The sequence below is a fragment of the Podarcis cretensis genome (assembly GCF_951804945.1).
Source record: "Podarcis cretensis genome assembly, chromosome: 17".
Taxonomy (NCBI): Eukaryota; Metazoa; Chordata; class Lepidosauria; order Squamata; family Lacertidae; genus Podarcis; species Podarcis cretensis.
This window is the reverse complement of record NC_137187.1, coordinates 34,959,865-34,974,668: the sequence shown is the minus strand read 5'-3', so window position 1 is coordinate 34,974,668 and position 14,804 is coordinate 34,959,865. Positions and strand designations below refer to the sequence as shown.

Sequence of the window (14,804 nt, the reverse complement as noted above, 5' to 3'; positions counted from 1 at the left end):
AGAGAAAGGGTCAACTAAGGGCAGAATCAGAACTCACCACCCAGCAAGCCACAAGTGCCCCCTGCAGCAGCCCCACAACCACATCCGACGGATGGTGCCGGTAGTCAGAGATGCGGGTCAGTCCTGTGTATAATGCAAGCATCAGCAGCACAAACTGGACCAATGGACGCAGCAGTCGAGCTCCCCGCCAAGTGAAGCGGGCCTGCAAGTAAAACTGGGGGAAGAAGAGGCAGAAAAAGGCTGTTAGCACAGAGAACTTCTGAGGGAAGTTTTGCCAATCTGTTTAGATCAGGGGTCAGCAAACTTTTTCAGCAGGGGGCCGGTCCACTGTCCCTCAGAACTTGCGGGGAGGCCAGAATATATTTTGGAAAAAACACACACAAACGAATTCCTATGCCCCACAAATAATCCAGAGATGCATTTTAAATAAAAGTACACATTCTACTCACGTAAAAACCCCAGGCAGGCTCCACAAATAACCCAGAGATTCATTTTAAATAAAAGGACACATTCTACTCATGTAAGAACACGCTGATTCCCGGACCGTCCGTGGGCTGGATTTAGAAGGCAATTGGGCCGGATCTGGCCCCCGGGCCTTAGTTTGCCCACCCATGGCAACCTTGAGACATCAGCCAGGGATCTACAAGGACCACAGTCTATTGGAAACAACAGGCCAAGTAAATTGGGGAAAATGTATAAATCTAAATCAAATAAGTGCTGGAAATGTAAAGAGAAAGAAGGTTCTTTTTATCATATGTGGTGGTCTTGTAAAAAGGTTAAAGCTTACTGGGAAATGATATATAATGGATTGAAAAGGATGTTCAAAGTAACATTTGTAAAAAAAACCCAGCAGCTTTTCTTTTGGGAATTATAGGGACAGAACTACCTAAACTGTATAGAAACTTATTCATGTATGCTCCTACAGTGGCAAGAATGTTATTCGCCCCAAAATGGAAAGAAGCAGAAGTCCCAGCAAAGGAAGAATGGATACAAAAACTTATGGAATATGCAGAAATGGTGGAACTTACCGGAAGAATAAGAAATCAAGATAACAAACTTTTTATAAAAGAATGGAAGTGGTTTATTGAATATTTACAGATAAATTATAAACAGAAAAGAACATTGGCAGAATTATTGTAACAACCTACAGTTTTATAAGAGTATATATTTAAAGTAGATTAATAACTGAGCAAATTAAGTTAATTAGGATATGCAGAAGATATTAAAAAGAAATTTAAGGAACCGCAGAAAGGGGGAAGGAAGTCAAGTTCTGAAATGTTAAAATGATTGTGAATTAAGTGAAATGTATAAACCTGAAAAGCATTTTTTTTAAAGGAAAACAACAGAAGCATGCAAAGGGAAGGATCAGACTCCCAAATACAGAAGGGGAATGGGACATTAGGGGGTTTAGAAAGGGAAGGTGGAGATATTCAACCTACAATGTATGGGTAAATTACAGAGCAGCAGCCCCACTAAGTCTGCTGCAGCAAAGCCAGCAAAGAATTTGGTGGCCCCTTGAAGGATAACGAGCTTATGGTGGCTTAAGCTTCCCTAGGTAAAGAGAGCAAAAGGCACGGAGGGAGCGCTGCAACGTAGGGAGAGTGTAGATTTGGACTGGGGAGGCCCCAGTTCAGTTCCCCACTCAGCCATGAATCTCACTGGATGACCTTGGGCTGGTCAGTACCACTCTGCCAAACCTAGCTCCCAGGGCTGCAGCACAGATAAACAGAGACAGCCCACGCATATGCTGTCCTGAGCTGTCAGAAGGAAGGGCAAGAGAGATAACTGCCTGCTTCGTTGTTTCAGATGTACGGTGAATCTGTTTTCTTGGTGTGTTCCTTTGACTCTCACCTTGCAAAACTGATCTCCTACTCAACTTTGTGTGCACACATGTATAGATGTGCATATATTCCGGTATACAATGGAACCTTGATTTTCAAGCGTCTCAGAAGCTGAACAATTCAGAACATTAACACTGAAAACCTGGAAGTACAGTGCTACCTTGGGTTAAGAACTTAATTCGTTCCTTAACCTGAAACTGTTCTTAACCTGAGGTACCACTTTAGCTAATGGAGCCTCATCCTGAAGCAAAGTTCTTAACCCGAAGTACTATTTCTGGGTTAGCAGAGTCTGTAAACTAAAGTGTCTGTAAACTGAAGCGTCTGTAACCTGAAGTACCACTGTAATTGCTTCCGTTTTCAAACGCGCCTCGGAAGTCAAATGGCTTCCACTGCGTGTTTTTCCATTTTTTAAATGGATTTTGCCGACCGCCCACTGAACCTCGGTTTTCTAACGTTTCGGAAGACAAATGGTCTTCCGGAACGGATTACATTCAAAAACCGAGGTTCCACTGTACTAGAATAGTTAAGAGACACTGAGCAGTGAACCAGGAGGCCCCACTCCAAGTCTTGCCTTTGCTATGAGCTGCCTAGTTAAGCTGCTCAGAGAAAGCTCTCCTGGAGACCCTCTGCTTTCCCCCCAGGATCTGTTTCACAAACATGGGTGGCTGGAGATATTTCATCGGACAGGGGAGGGATACCTATAGCTCTTCAGATCAGTGGAGTAGTGTGGGGGGTGCAGGGGGGGCCGGCCGCACCAGGCGCAACATCTGGGGGGGGGCGCTCGCCGCCTCCGGAGTCGCCGAAGAGCCTCGGGCGCAGGCTGTAGCAGAGCCCCATGTCTCGCGGAACCGACGAGCTGTGCGCGCGTCCGGGCTGAAGGCATCCGGCAGGCAGCGACTCTCAGCGCTCTCCGCGTGTCAGGGCCACGGAGGGCGCGACAGGCAGCCCCTCCTCACAGCCCCGCCGCTGCTGCTGCTGCTGCAGCTGCTGGGCCATGTTGCATTTTCCTTGCCTCTCTGCCCTCCTCCTCCTCCGGGCAAGCGGCGTCGTTTGGGCGCCAGCGCCAGCGGCAACTCGCCTCAGATCACCTGACACGGGCCCGCCGCCGCTGCCGTGGCTACCTTACGGAAAATACCCCAGCCCAGGCAGCAGCAAAAAGAAGCTGGCAGCAGTGGCAGGTTAGGGGTTAGGGGTGCAAATTACTTGCCTTGCCCCGGGTTAGGGGGCGCAAGTTACTTGCCTTGCCCCGGGTTAGGGGGCGCAAATTACTTGCCTTGCCCCGGGTGCTGACAACCCACGCTACGCCGCTGCTTCAGATTTTGCTGAACTACAGTTCCCTTAATCTCTGATAACTAGCTATTAAGGCTGGGGCTGTTGTGAGTTATAGTCCAACAAGATTTGTTTCTCTTTTGTTATTATATATATTTTGGGGTTTTTATATTGTAAACCACCCTGTGATTGTCAGATGAAGGGCAGTATAGAAATAGAATACTGTACTTTTCCGTCTATAAAGGTAAAGGTAAAGGTACCCCTGCCCATACGGGCCAGTCTTGACAGACTCTGGGGTTGTGCGCCCATCTCACTTAAGAGGCCAGGGGCCAGCGCTGTCCGGAGACACTTCCGGGTCACGTGCCCAGCGTGACATCGCTGCTCTGGCGAGCCAGAGCCGCACACGGAAACGCCGTTTACCTTCCCGCTGGTAAGCGGTCCCTATTTATCTACTTGCACCCGGAGGTGCTTTCGAACTGCTAGGTTGGCAGGTGCTGGGACTGAGCAGTGGGAGTGCACCCCGCCGCAGGGATTCGAACTGCCGACCTTTCGATCGGCAAGTCCTAGGCGCTGAGGCTTTAACCCACAGCGCCACCTGCGTCCCTTTTCCGTCTATAAGACGCCCCCTATTTTTGGGCTATTGTTGAGCTTTTTTTAGGGGGGAATGCCAAAAATCGCTCACCTACACGCATTGCTAAATCTGCCTCCTGTCTGTCCCCTCACTGGCAGAAGCTACCAATTGCCGCCCAATTACCGCCGCATCGGCCCAATCAACACCACCCATTGACGAAGCAACCAATAACACGCACAATAACCACTGACAGACGTGGCAGCAAGCAATCTAACATCCACCCTATGCACTACCCATGTATAAGACGACTCCTACTTTTTAGCATGATTTTTAAGGGGGTGGCACTGTGGGTTAAACCACAGAGCCTAGGACTTGCCGATCAGAAGGTTGGCGGTTCAAATCCCTGCGACGGGGTGAGCTCCCGTTGCTTGGTCCCTGCTCCTGCCAACCTAGCAGTTCGAAAGCACGTCAAAGTGCAAGTAGATAAATAGGTACCGCTCTGGCAGGAAGGTAAACGGCGTTCGCCAGAAGCGGCTTAGTCATGCTGCCCACATGACCTGGAAGTTGTACGCCGGCTGCCTCAACCAATAAAATGAGATGAGAGCCGCAACCCCAGAGTCGGCCACGACTGGACCTAATGGTCAGGGGTCCCTTTACCTTTTATACACCGAAAAGTATGGTAAGTTTTTGCACCCTGTCATAGGGCAGCAATTTTGTTTTTTCTGTTGAGGACTGCATTCCCTTGGAGGTAATCTTGTCCTAGCTGCATGCTGGTGAGGAGCATGGTCAGAATCAAAGTTGTGCAGGACCATTTCTTCCCCGCTCCTCTTCCCCTCTAACAACACCTACATGAAAACAGGCCACGGGCTAGATTAAATTAGGCCAAAGACCACGCGTGGCCCAGGAGCCGCAGGCTGCCCACATCTGTTTCAGGGAAACCAGACAGCCAGACAGGTCCTGTGTCTCCATCTCCATCTCGCTTCCTCCTCTCAGCCACTCCCTGTTTCCAGACTGATCTCTCACAGGGGAAGAGTCCCTGTTAGGTTGCCAGGCAAATCCCTCTTCTAAATATAGGAGAGTAAAGCATGACAGATTCTCAGAAGCCACAACAACAAAAATAATAATAAACAAACAAAATAAAAATAGCCAAACTGGGAATAGGAGGCACAAACCAAAGCCCCAAAGACTCCGGAGTCCCATTTTGGTCTTGCATGGTCTTTCTGAAGCCCTATTGGCAGTTTCTCACAAGTCACTGAGGCTGCATTGTGCCCTCCTTTGCTCTGCAACTGACAAGCTCACAGGAGCCTGCAAATCCACATCTGCTAAGCCTTTAAGCCCAAGCCCTCAAGGAGGAGATAATAATCCGCGTATTCCGCATTTCATAACAGGAAATGGCCGTAGAGAAAGGTATGTCTGCTGACTCCAATAACTTCACCTGGAGCCAAAATTCCTGGTTCCCATCCACTTCCATCTAAATCATGCACATTCCACTTTCTTCCCAGAGCCTAGTATAAATGTGCATATCCTCCAACATTTCACAGAAGAAAAGAGGGATCCAATTGTTTATGTGTAGGATAATTTATACAAGGTCTACTCTCAAACACCACTGCATGAGCCCTCCCCCTGCCCGGTGCAAACGAAACCATGGACATCCCTGGAGGCTCTCTCCCATTGCTGTACTAATTTACTCTCTGGTAGACAGCCCTGTACCAATTCAAAAGCAAAGAGGGTGCTTGGTTTTTTAATTAAGGATATGCCAGACTAACATCATTTTAAGGCAATTAGGTTTTCAACAGCTCAAATTGAACCAGGCACATGAAATGGCATGGTATAACATAGCACAGTGCTTTGGTGTTAACATGCACATGGATTTACTTATTCAAGCACTAGAAACGACTCCGGTATCAATTAGTTTATTTATATGCAAAGAACAACCAAAGACTGCACATACCCTTTCCATGGCTCCCAGTATGTTACTGAGCACAATTCAAAGTGTTGGTGCTGACTTTTAAAGCTCTAAACGGCCTCGGCCCAGTATACCTGAAGGAGTGCCTCCACCCCCATTGTTCTGCCCGGACACTGAGGTCCAGTGCCGAGGGCCTTCTGGCGGTTCCCTCTCTGTGAGAAGCCAATTACAGGGAACAAGGCAGAGGGCCTTTTCGGTAGTGGCACCCACCCTGTCAAAGCGCCCTCCCACCATATGTCAAAGAGAAAAACAACTACCAGACTTTTAGAAGACATCTGAAGGCAGCCCTGTTTAGGGAAGTTTTAAATGTTTGATGTTTTATCGCTTTTTAATTATTACAGTAATACCTCTGCGAACGTCCACTTCGTCTAGCGTCCATTCTAGCGAACGTTTGCAGCAAACCTGGAAGCACCAGAACAGGTTACTTCTGGGTCTGCCACTCGCGCATGCGCAGAAGTGCAAACCGCTCCGCGCAGGTGCGCAGACGTAGCACTTTGCCCTGTGTCCTTTTTGGCTAGCGGTTGGGGCTCCTGAATGGATCCTGGTCGCAAAACAAAGTACCACTGAAACCCAGTCAGATGGGTATGTATGTATGTATGTATGTATGTATGTACAGTGGTACTTCGCAAGACGAATGCCTCGTAAGACGAAAAACTCGCAAGACGAAAGAGTTTTTCGTTTTTTGAGTTGCTTCGCAAGACGAATTTCCCTATGGGCTTGCTTCGCAAGACAAAAATGTCTTGCAAGTTTGTTTCCTTTTTCTTAAAACCGTTAATACCCAGGGTGCATTCAGGGGGTGCAGTTGCGACTTGACTTCGAGGAGCAACTCATAGCATGCGGTGTGGTAGCCTTTTTTGAGGTTTTTGAAGACTTTGGTGATTTTTGAAGCTTTGGTGATTTTTGAACCCAAATCCGTCTGGAGGTCCACAGTTTCCCCATTTCTGTCTTAATGCTTCTACTTCTTTAACATTCAATTTTAGATTGTTTGGTCAGCAAGGGAAATTAACCGCCCCAGCCAGCCACCTTTTCCTTCCTCAGTGGAAAAGCTCCAGAGATTCTTGGAAGCCTTTCCTGGCTTGGTGCCAGACTCTTCCTTCCATGGATTTTTCTCATCCCAACTATATTTACCCTGCAAACTTAATCAGAGTTTTATATCAGTTTTTGCTGGAATGGTCTCCCTGCAGCACCTTAGGAGTTGTAGCTTGGTGAGGATGCAAAGTTTTGTGTTCGAGATCCCCCTCCAAACTATAATTCCTGATGTTGTCTGGGTGGAGGGAATAACTCTTAAACCAATTTAAGTTTGGGGTTGGGAGGTGCCCCATAAACCAAGGATAATTGGGTATACTTGAAAAGCACCCTCCTTCTGCTCCTCCTCTGGGAAGGAGTGGAAAGCCCCTGCAAGATATCTAGGCAATGTAAGTCCAGGAGCAAAGTTAAATTTATTTCTTTTTATATTGATGTGACCACATTGGTAACTTCTTACTTAAAGGCGTTATATAAACAATTTTAATAAACAAATACAAATAACATGTAAATTCACAGTTAAGGGAATGCAGAAAAGGGCCTTCAAAAAGATGCTTTGGAGAACGAAGACTTCTCCAAGAGTCTATTTCCAAATTATTTCCCCACCAGTCTGTGGAATTTTCTGGTACAGTGGTACCTTGGTTCTTGAACAGCTTAGTTGTCGAACAAACAAACCCAGAAGTACGTAAGTGTTCTGGTGTGCGAACATTTTTCAGAAGCCAAACGTCCAAGTACAGGAAGCTCTTGCAGCTAATTGGAAGCTGCGCCCTGGTTTCTGAACAGTTTTGGGAGTTGAACAGACTCCCGGAACAGATTAAGTTTGCAAACCAAGGTACCACTGTGCCCAGAATGGATTGCTAGGTAGAGCTGTCAGGTCTCATTCACTCACCTGCGAGCAGCCAAACAAAACTTGGCGGAGGCTGCTCCACACGACAAACTATCCACATGAAGCAGCTCCTCATATGCATAACCTATTTTCACCACTGTGTAAATATTTCCTGGAATTATGCAGGAAGCAGCTCAGACCTATGGCACAAAGCTGCTGCTCTGAACAGCTGTGTTTCCTGTAGACAGCGACGCAGCTGCTTGCAAGGTGAATCAGGCCCCCTTTTACCCTGTGGCTCACAAGGTGGCCCACAACACCACCACCCGAAGACCTTCCCCACGTAAAACTGCGCATAGGGACTTACCACCAGGTACATCATGGTATACATGGCAAAGGAGGCATGGCCGGAGTAGAATGACTTCCTGGAAGAGAAAATGATTGCTTTGTTAGATAAGAACAGAGCATGCAGTCTGCTAGATTATTACGGCAGAGGATTTCTGCTCACAGATCATGACAATGCAGTCTCTGTAACCTATTTACAACACTGTTCCTTCAGACACTTTTCACACCACCTATGCAAAGCAGCTTCCCTCTGTTCGATTCCTACTTCCTAGCAGCAGGGTTCAACTGAGAAAATGTTGGGCAACAGCTTGGGTAAGTCCCACGGAGTTAAACGCAATCTAACCCATTCATTTCAACAAGACCAAGATATCCCGGATATTAACTGTGTGGTGACCCAGGTTCAATGAAGTGGTTAAAGTGTTGGACAAGGGAAGGAGAGCCCCTCCCCCCTTCCAAATCTGTACTCAGCCATGATGCTCACTGCATGAGTTTGGGCCAGGTGCTCTCCTTCTTGCAAGGTACCTTGGTTCTCAAACGCCTTGGTAGTTAAATAACTTGGAACCCAAACACTGCAAACCCAGAAGTAAGTGTTCCAGTTTGCAAACCTTTTTCAGATGCCAAACGTGCTCCGTTTTGAGAGCCACACTTCCATTTAGAGTGTTATGTTGAGGTCTGTCTGTTTTTACTATTTATTTTGCGTTTTTGTTTTTGTGGCTCTTTTTGTGTGTGTGACTGTGTGGAACCCAGTTCAGCTCCTGATTGATTGATTGATTGTGTGACTGCAGTACATTGTTTAATGCTTTCATTTTATGGTCTCGTTAGATAGTAAAATTCATGTTAAATTGCTGTTTTAGGGGTTGTTTTTAAAAGTCTGGAACAGATTAATCCATTTTGCATTATTTTCTATGGGAAAGCGCACCTTGGTTTTGGAATGCTTTGGTTTAGGAACAGACTTCCAGAACGGATTACATTTGAGAACCAAAGTACCACTGTACTTGTAACAAAATAAAATAAAATTAAATAGTCTTTGGTTAAGGTGTGAAAGCTAGACACCTAGGTCTTTGGGTTTTAGATCAATGATGACTAGCGACAAGATTCTATGTTACAATGTGCACATTGTTCTTTTAAGGGATGCCGAACTTTGACCCAGCTTCTCTTCCCAACATCTCTCTGTTCCTTTGAGGGTGAATGACCTCAACCAGCTGATAACAAACCACATAAAATCCCTATTGGAGCCTTGGCAGGGAGAAAAGGGGGCTGGGAAGGAGGCGAGGGAGGGTTTTACACTCCCAACTGCATGTGTCTCTTTAGCTTTTAAAATCAAAACCCTCATCTCACCTTCTAAGCATTCAAGGCAGCCCAGGCTTCAACACACAGGCCTGCTCCCATCAAGTCTACTCTGGACTGGATAAGCTCTCCATATCCCACTTGTACCTGTTGCCTCTTCAGCCAAGATGCATCCATCTCACTTGAGTCCCTCCAGAACTAAGAGAATAAACGTACACACTGGGCCTTGCCATTTCGGGGGGGGTCAGTTGCTTCAGCTCTATCCAAAGCAGGCCAGTGTTGTTCAGTGATGGCTCAAACCCCTTTCCACAGAAGAAATGTAAAATACACTACAGGATGGCCTGAGCCCACCTGTCCCTAGAAGTAAGCCTACATTAGGAAGGAGCCACTGTCTAGTTATATTTTATTGACAACACGCTGAATACTAGAATCCACGTCATCCAGTGAAGTTGAACAGTGAGAGATTCAGGAATCAATGGAAATGTTTCTTTCCACAGTGTTAAAAGTACAGCTGTACCCTGGAAGTCGAATGGAATCTGTTCCGGAAGTCCATTCGACTTTCAAAACATTTGGAAACCAAAGCGGAGCTTCCTGCAGCCAACCAGAAGCCCTGTAAGCCCCGTCAGATGTTCGGCATCCAAAAAATAGTTCGTAAACTGGAACAGTCACTTCTGGGTTTGCGGCGTTTGGGAGCAAAAATGTTCAGGAACTAAGCTGTTCCAAAATCAAGGTACAGTCATACCTTTGGTTACGAATGCTGCGGGTTGTGCGTTTTTGGGTTGCGGACCACGCCGATCCTGGAAGTACGGGAATGGGTTACTTCTGGGTTTCGGCACTCGCGCATGTGCAGAAACACAAAATGCCATCACACGCATGTGCAGAAGCGCTGAATCACATCACGCGTGTGCAGACGCGGCGCTTCAGGCTGCGAACGCTGCGGGTTGCAAACATGCCTCCCACACGGATCACGTTTGCAACCCGAGGTATGACTGTACATGATTTTGCTACCACAAATGGCAGTGATGGCTGCCAACCTGGACAACTTTGAAAGGGGATTAGACAAATCCTTGGAGGAATAGGCTATAAATGTTGGCTATATACCTGCCTACAGGATGAGAGTAGCGGGGATCAGTGCCAGTAGAAATGACAGGGAGCGAATTGTGTGATCCGAGATTTCCCTACCCCTTTGGTTCAAAATGACTGCATGGGGCATACCTGCCAGAGTTCACCTGCTACTTCACAGCACTTCTGATGCACCCCAAAATCTTGCTGCCCCCGTGACTGCTTGGATTACATGCACTGCCAGGCTGGCTCTGGTCCCAGGAGAGCACAGGTGGGTCAAAGTCAAGGCCCAACTTGTTCAGCTTCCAAACTCAGTTTCCAAACACTGACTTAGATATCTCCGAGTAGATAACAAATAGGGCATGAAAGTGACAGCCCTTCTCTCACATTTGTCTCCCGCACCTGGCACTGCATGTAGCTGCCAGGTTTCCTATTTCTCATTCTCCAGATTATCCTGTCTAATGCAACAGAATCTTTCCCAGATCTTGAGATGGTAGCCAGATATTCTGGCACCAAGTGTCCCTGTGTGCCAAATCTCATGACCTCAAACCCCCCCCCCCCTTAACTGAGACCTGCAAAGGATAACTTGTGCTAAATTCCATTGAGTTCCTCAGTAACTTCCCCTAGGTTGGAATTGACATTTAAAATCCAGGTAGTTTGAAAGGACACCTATATGAAGCTGCCTTGATCAGCTCTGGAGGCCCTTCTCACGGGCCCACCATATGACTCAATTAGATTGGGAGGCAGTAGAGACAGGGCCTTTTCAGTGGTTGCCCCATTTCTGTGGAACTCTTTCTCATGGGATACACACTTGACTCAATCATCACTGGCTTTTCAGTGGGCCTTGAAAATCTACTTATTTTAATCTGCTTTTAACTAAGATGCTGGGCCATAAAAAAAAACAATAATAATTGTTGAAGCCACTGCTGATTTCGCTCCATTTTAAACTGGCTTCATTACATAGCTACTGTGCTATATAATATTTCAGACTGCTGTTTTAAGTTTATTAACAGAATATATTTTTTATCTTTTGTTTTTTTCTGTATGAGCCACCTTTGGAGGGCCCTGCCCTGGAAGAAGGCACAGAAATATTTGAAATAAATAAATAGAACTAGCTGTCTCAGCTGTAGCAGAGAGGTCATGATGAACATATCCCAGTCCCTGGAATGTATGCTATAGACTTATGCTAGCTTCTAGACATCTCCTTGAAAGTCCCAACCTTGCTCCTCCCATCTCCTTTGCCTTTCAGAATCTGGTAACCTCTTACTTAGATTACTGTTATGTGTTATACATGGGGCTCCCCATCAAGTTGGTTCAGAAATTTCAGCTGGTGCAGAATTCAGCAGTCCGGATAAGACAATTTGAGCATATTACACCAATCCTGGACCAACTGCCCTGGCTGCAAATTAGTTTCTGCGCCCAATTCAAAGAAATAGCAGGCTTTCAGCTTTCAATTTTTTGTGGCGCCAAAATCTGGCACCCCCACCTTTTGCCTTCTGTTCTAAGTCACTGTTGCAGGGGGCCCTGTGGCACCCAGTGTGGGTGAACCATTTGCGCTCCCCTAAATCCGCCTCTGATTCAAAGTGCTGGCTTTGACCTACAAAGCCTTAAATGGCTGAGGAGGTGCTGTGGTTTAAACCACTGAGCCTCTGGGGCTTGTTGATCAGAAGGTCAGCAGTTTGAATCCCTGTGACGGGGTGAGCTCCTGTTGCTCTGTCCCAGTTCCTGCCAACCTAGCAGATCGAAAGCATGGCAGTGAAAGTAGATAAATAGGTGCTGCTGCTGCAGTAAACGGTGTTTCCATGCACTCTGATTTCCGTCACAGTGTCCCGTTGTGCCAGAAGTGGTTTAGTCATGCTGGCCACATGACCTGGAAAGCTGTCTGTGGGCAAATGCCGGCTCCCTTGGCCTGAAAGCCAAATGACTGGACTTAACCATCCAGGGGTCCTTTACCTTTACCTTTTTTATTTACTGCCTCTTCCCAGCTGAACTGACCCAGACCCTACAATCATCATCAGAAGGACATCCCTCTTTGAGAGAGAGGAGACGTCACCATACACACCTAGCTTCTTTCTCCTCTGAGGGGCCACCAGTGCAGATGTAGTCCTCCAGGTATCCAGCAGAGCAGTTGATGTGAGCAAAGTCAGGCCTGCAGGCAGCCAGGAAGTGTGGACGGAGGCGGCCCACAGCAACCTTGGCCATGTTGGTTAGTGACTGGCCCACAGTGCAGCCAAAGAGGAAGGCCCCAATCTCTTTGTAGAGGGCAGCCACGTAACGGTTGGAGACTATGGAGCGTGAGCTGTGGGGCAGGCTGTACACACGGCAGCTTTCACCCAGGGTGATCTGCGATGGAAAGAAAGAAAGAAAAAGAAGAGTTTGGATTTGATATCCCGCTTTATCACTACCCGAAGGAGTCTCGAAGCAGCTAACATTCTCCTTTCCCTTTCTCCCCCACAACAAACACTCTGTGAGGTGAGTGGGGCTGAGAGACTTCAGAGAAGTGTGACTAGCCCAAGGTCACCCAGCAGCTGCATGTGGAGGAGCGGAGACGCGAACCCGGCTCACCAGATTACGAGTCTACCGCTCTTAACCACTACACCACACTGGCTCTGAACAGAGAAGGTGGTCCGGCTACAAGCAATTCCAGCGCTGGCAGCGGGGCACATTTCTTAATGGCAAGCAGCGATTCGCACCGTCCCAGCTATCAAGAAGCTGCCCTTGGGCTAGCCAATCAGAAACAAAGGAAAGGAAATTTTTTACTGAACCTAGCAAATGGGTTCCATGGGCTTCCACAGAGAACAGCTTCCACACTAGCCAAATCAACAATGAATATGGTTGGAAAGAAACTTTCCTCTTTGAACTAAGTTTGGCTACAGCACTGGAGAAAAGTGTGCATGTGTCAGGTTTCAGGGCCTCAGCTTCCTGTCCCCCGCTTTGGCAGTAGATAAGCAGAACACAGTAAAAGGAGTCTCTTACCAGTTAGAAATTTTAATGATCATAAAGGTAACCTGACCATTAGGTCCAGTCGTGGACGACTCTGGGGTTGCGGTGCTCATCTCGCTTTATTGGCCAAGGGAGCCAGCGTACAGCTTCCGGGTCATGTGGCCAGCATGACTAAGCCGCTTCTGGCGAACCAGAGCAGTGCACGGAAATGCTGTTTACCTTCCTGCCGGAGCGGTACCTATTTATCTACTTGCACTTTGACGTGCTTTTGAACTGCTAGGTTGGCAGGAGCAGGGACTGAGCAACGGGAGCTCACCCCATCGTGGGGATTCGAACCGCCAACCTTCTGATCAGCAAGTCCTAGGCTCTGTGGTTTAACCCATAGCACCACCTGCATCTTTTTAATGATCATAGCGAGAGAACAAATAATCCATTTCCTAGGAAGGAAGGTGCTCCCAGTTATGGGTTACACCCACTTCCTCCCTAGTCACCCACGTCACTACCACACCTTGTAACCTGATCTCGCAACCACTGCGCTTTCTGAGCAGCCGTCTTATCTGCTCTCCTTGACCTTGGGCTGAGTGGACAGACGCTTTCCAGAAAAAGTGAGTCTGTTAACTCTCTCTCTCCCAGTGTTTCTTCTCCTAGCTGTTCCCCATCCAGTACTTCCCAGCTTCTGCCTTCTGAACTATCCCTCTGCCAACCACTGTTCCAAATCTATACTGTCCCACTGCTGCTGGGAAGATTCAGGATCCATTCCTCCTCAAGTGCAGCCTCCTCAGCATGGCCCCTGACAGCATGCTGCATGAAATGGAGATGGAGAGTCATCTGTGCTGGAGGAAAACAGAAGAAGGGCTCCTGCAAGGAACCGTAAGGGAATATTGTGTGGCATCAGGATACAGGTGATGTGATGTTCTAGAAGGGGGTCTGGTGGGGAGAGGGGAGAGGGTCTTGTATACCCTGAGCTCTTCAGAGGAACCTGGGGTGGAAAGGCATGCAATAAATGCATGCAAGAAGACAAATCAGCAAAATACTATGGTCGGGTGGGTGGTGTTTTGCTGCCAGGAACAAGGCACGGCACAGGATGTTAAAGGACAAAAGGGCACGGTTCCCTCCCTCATTCCCCTGAAAGACTCACCACTAGACAGGCAATGAGGATTCCCACGGAGATGAGCACAGAGTCGCTGACGGTCTCAGCCCGCTGCAGGGGGTACCTGATGCTGCTGTCGTTGCAGAAGAAGCCGCGGCGCATAGGGGAAACGAGGCCAACCTCGCAGATGAAGAACGGGATGGATGCTGCAGCCAAGGAAGCGGGCAAGAGAAAGAGCAAGTCAGGGAGAGGGAAGGGTTCTGAGATCCACAGCTGTGGTGGCCAAGGCTGGAGGCCGAGGGCTGAGCTGGGACCGCAAAGCCCAGCGTTTTGTAGATTACAGATCTCCCTACCTACCTATGTAATGCTAGTCCCCAGCATCCCATCTGTCTCGCCAGAGCAGTTATTTCCTGCTTGGACTCTGCAATGCGCTCTACATGGGGCTACCTTTGAAGCTGACCCGGAAACTACAACTGATCCAGAAGGCGGCAGCTAGACTGGTGACTGGGAGCGGCCGCCGAGACCACATAACACCAGTCTTGAAAGACCTACATTGGCTCCCAGTACGTTTCCGAGCACAATTC

General features: G+C 47.9%; 1 protein-coding gene and 1 long non-coding RNA gene across 2 annotated transcripts in view; one reads left to right on the top strand and one right to left on the bottom strand.

The window, feature by feature from the left end:
* Positions 1-14,804, top strand: part of LOC307206784 — a 610,614-nt gene that overhangs the window by 162,229 nt on the left and 433,581 nt on the right. The gene's annotated exons all lie outside the window — the stretch shown is intronic.
* LOC307206732 (phospholipid phosphatase 3-like) overlaps positions 1-14,804 on the bottom strand; it is a 44,779-nt gene that overhangs the window by 3,554 nt on the left and 26,421 nt on the right. Inside the window, exons 2-5 of the mRNA XM_079960125.1 lie at positions 14,269-14,426; positions 12,250-12,530; positions 7,861-7,918; positions 38-214 (exon numbers count right to left, since the gene is read on the bottom strand). Of these exons, the coding sequence (XP_079816251.1) occupies positions 38-214; positions 7,861-7,918; positions 12,250-12,530; positions 14,269-14,426 (674 nt within the window). The remainder of the gene's footprint in view (positions 1-37; positions 215-7,860; positions 7,919-12,249; positions 12,531-14,268; positions 14,427-14,804) is intronic.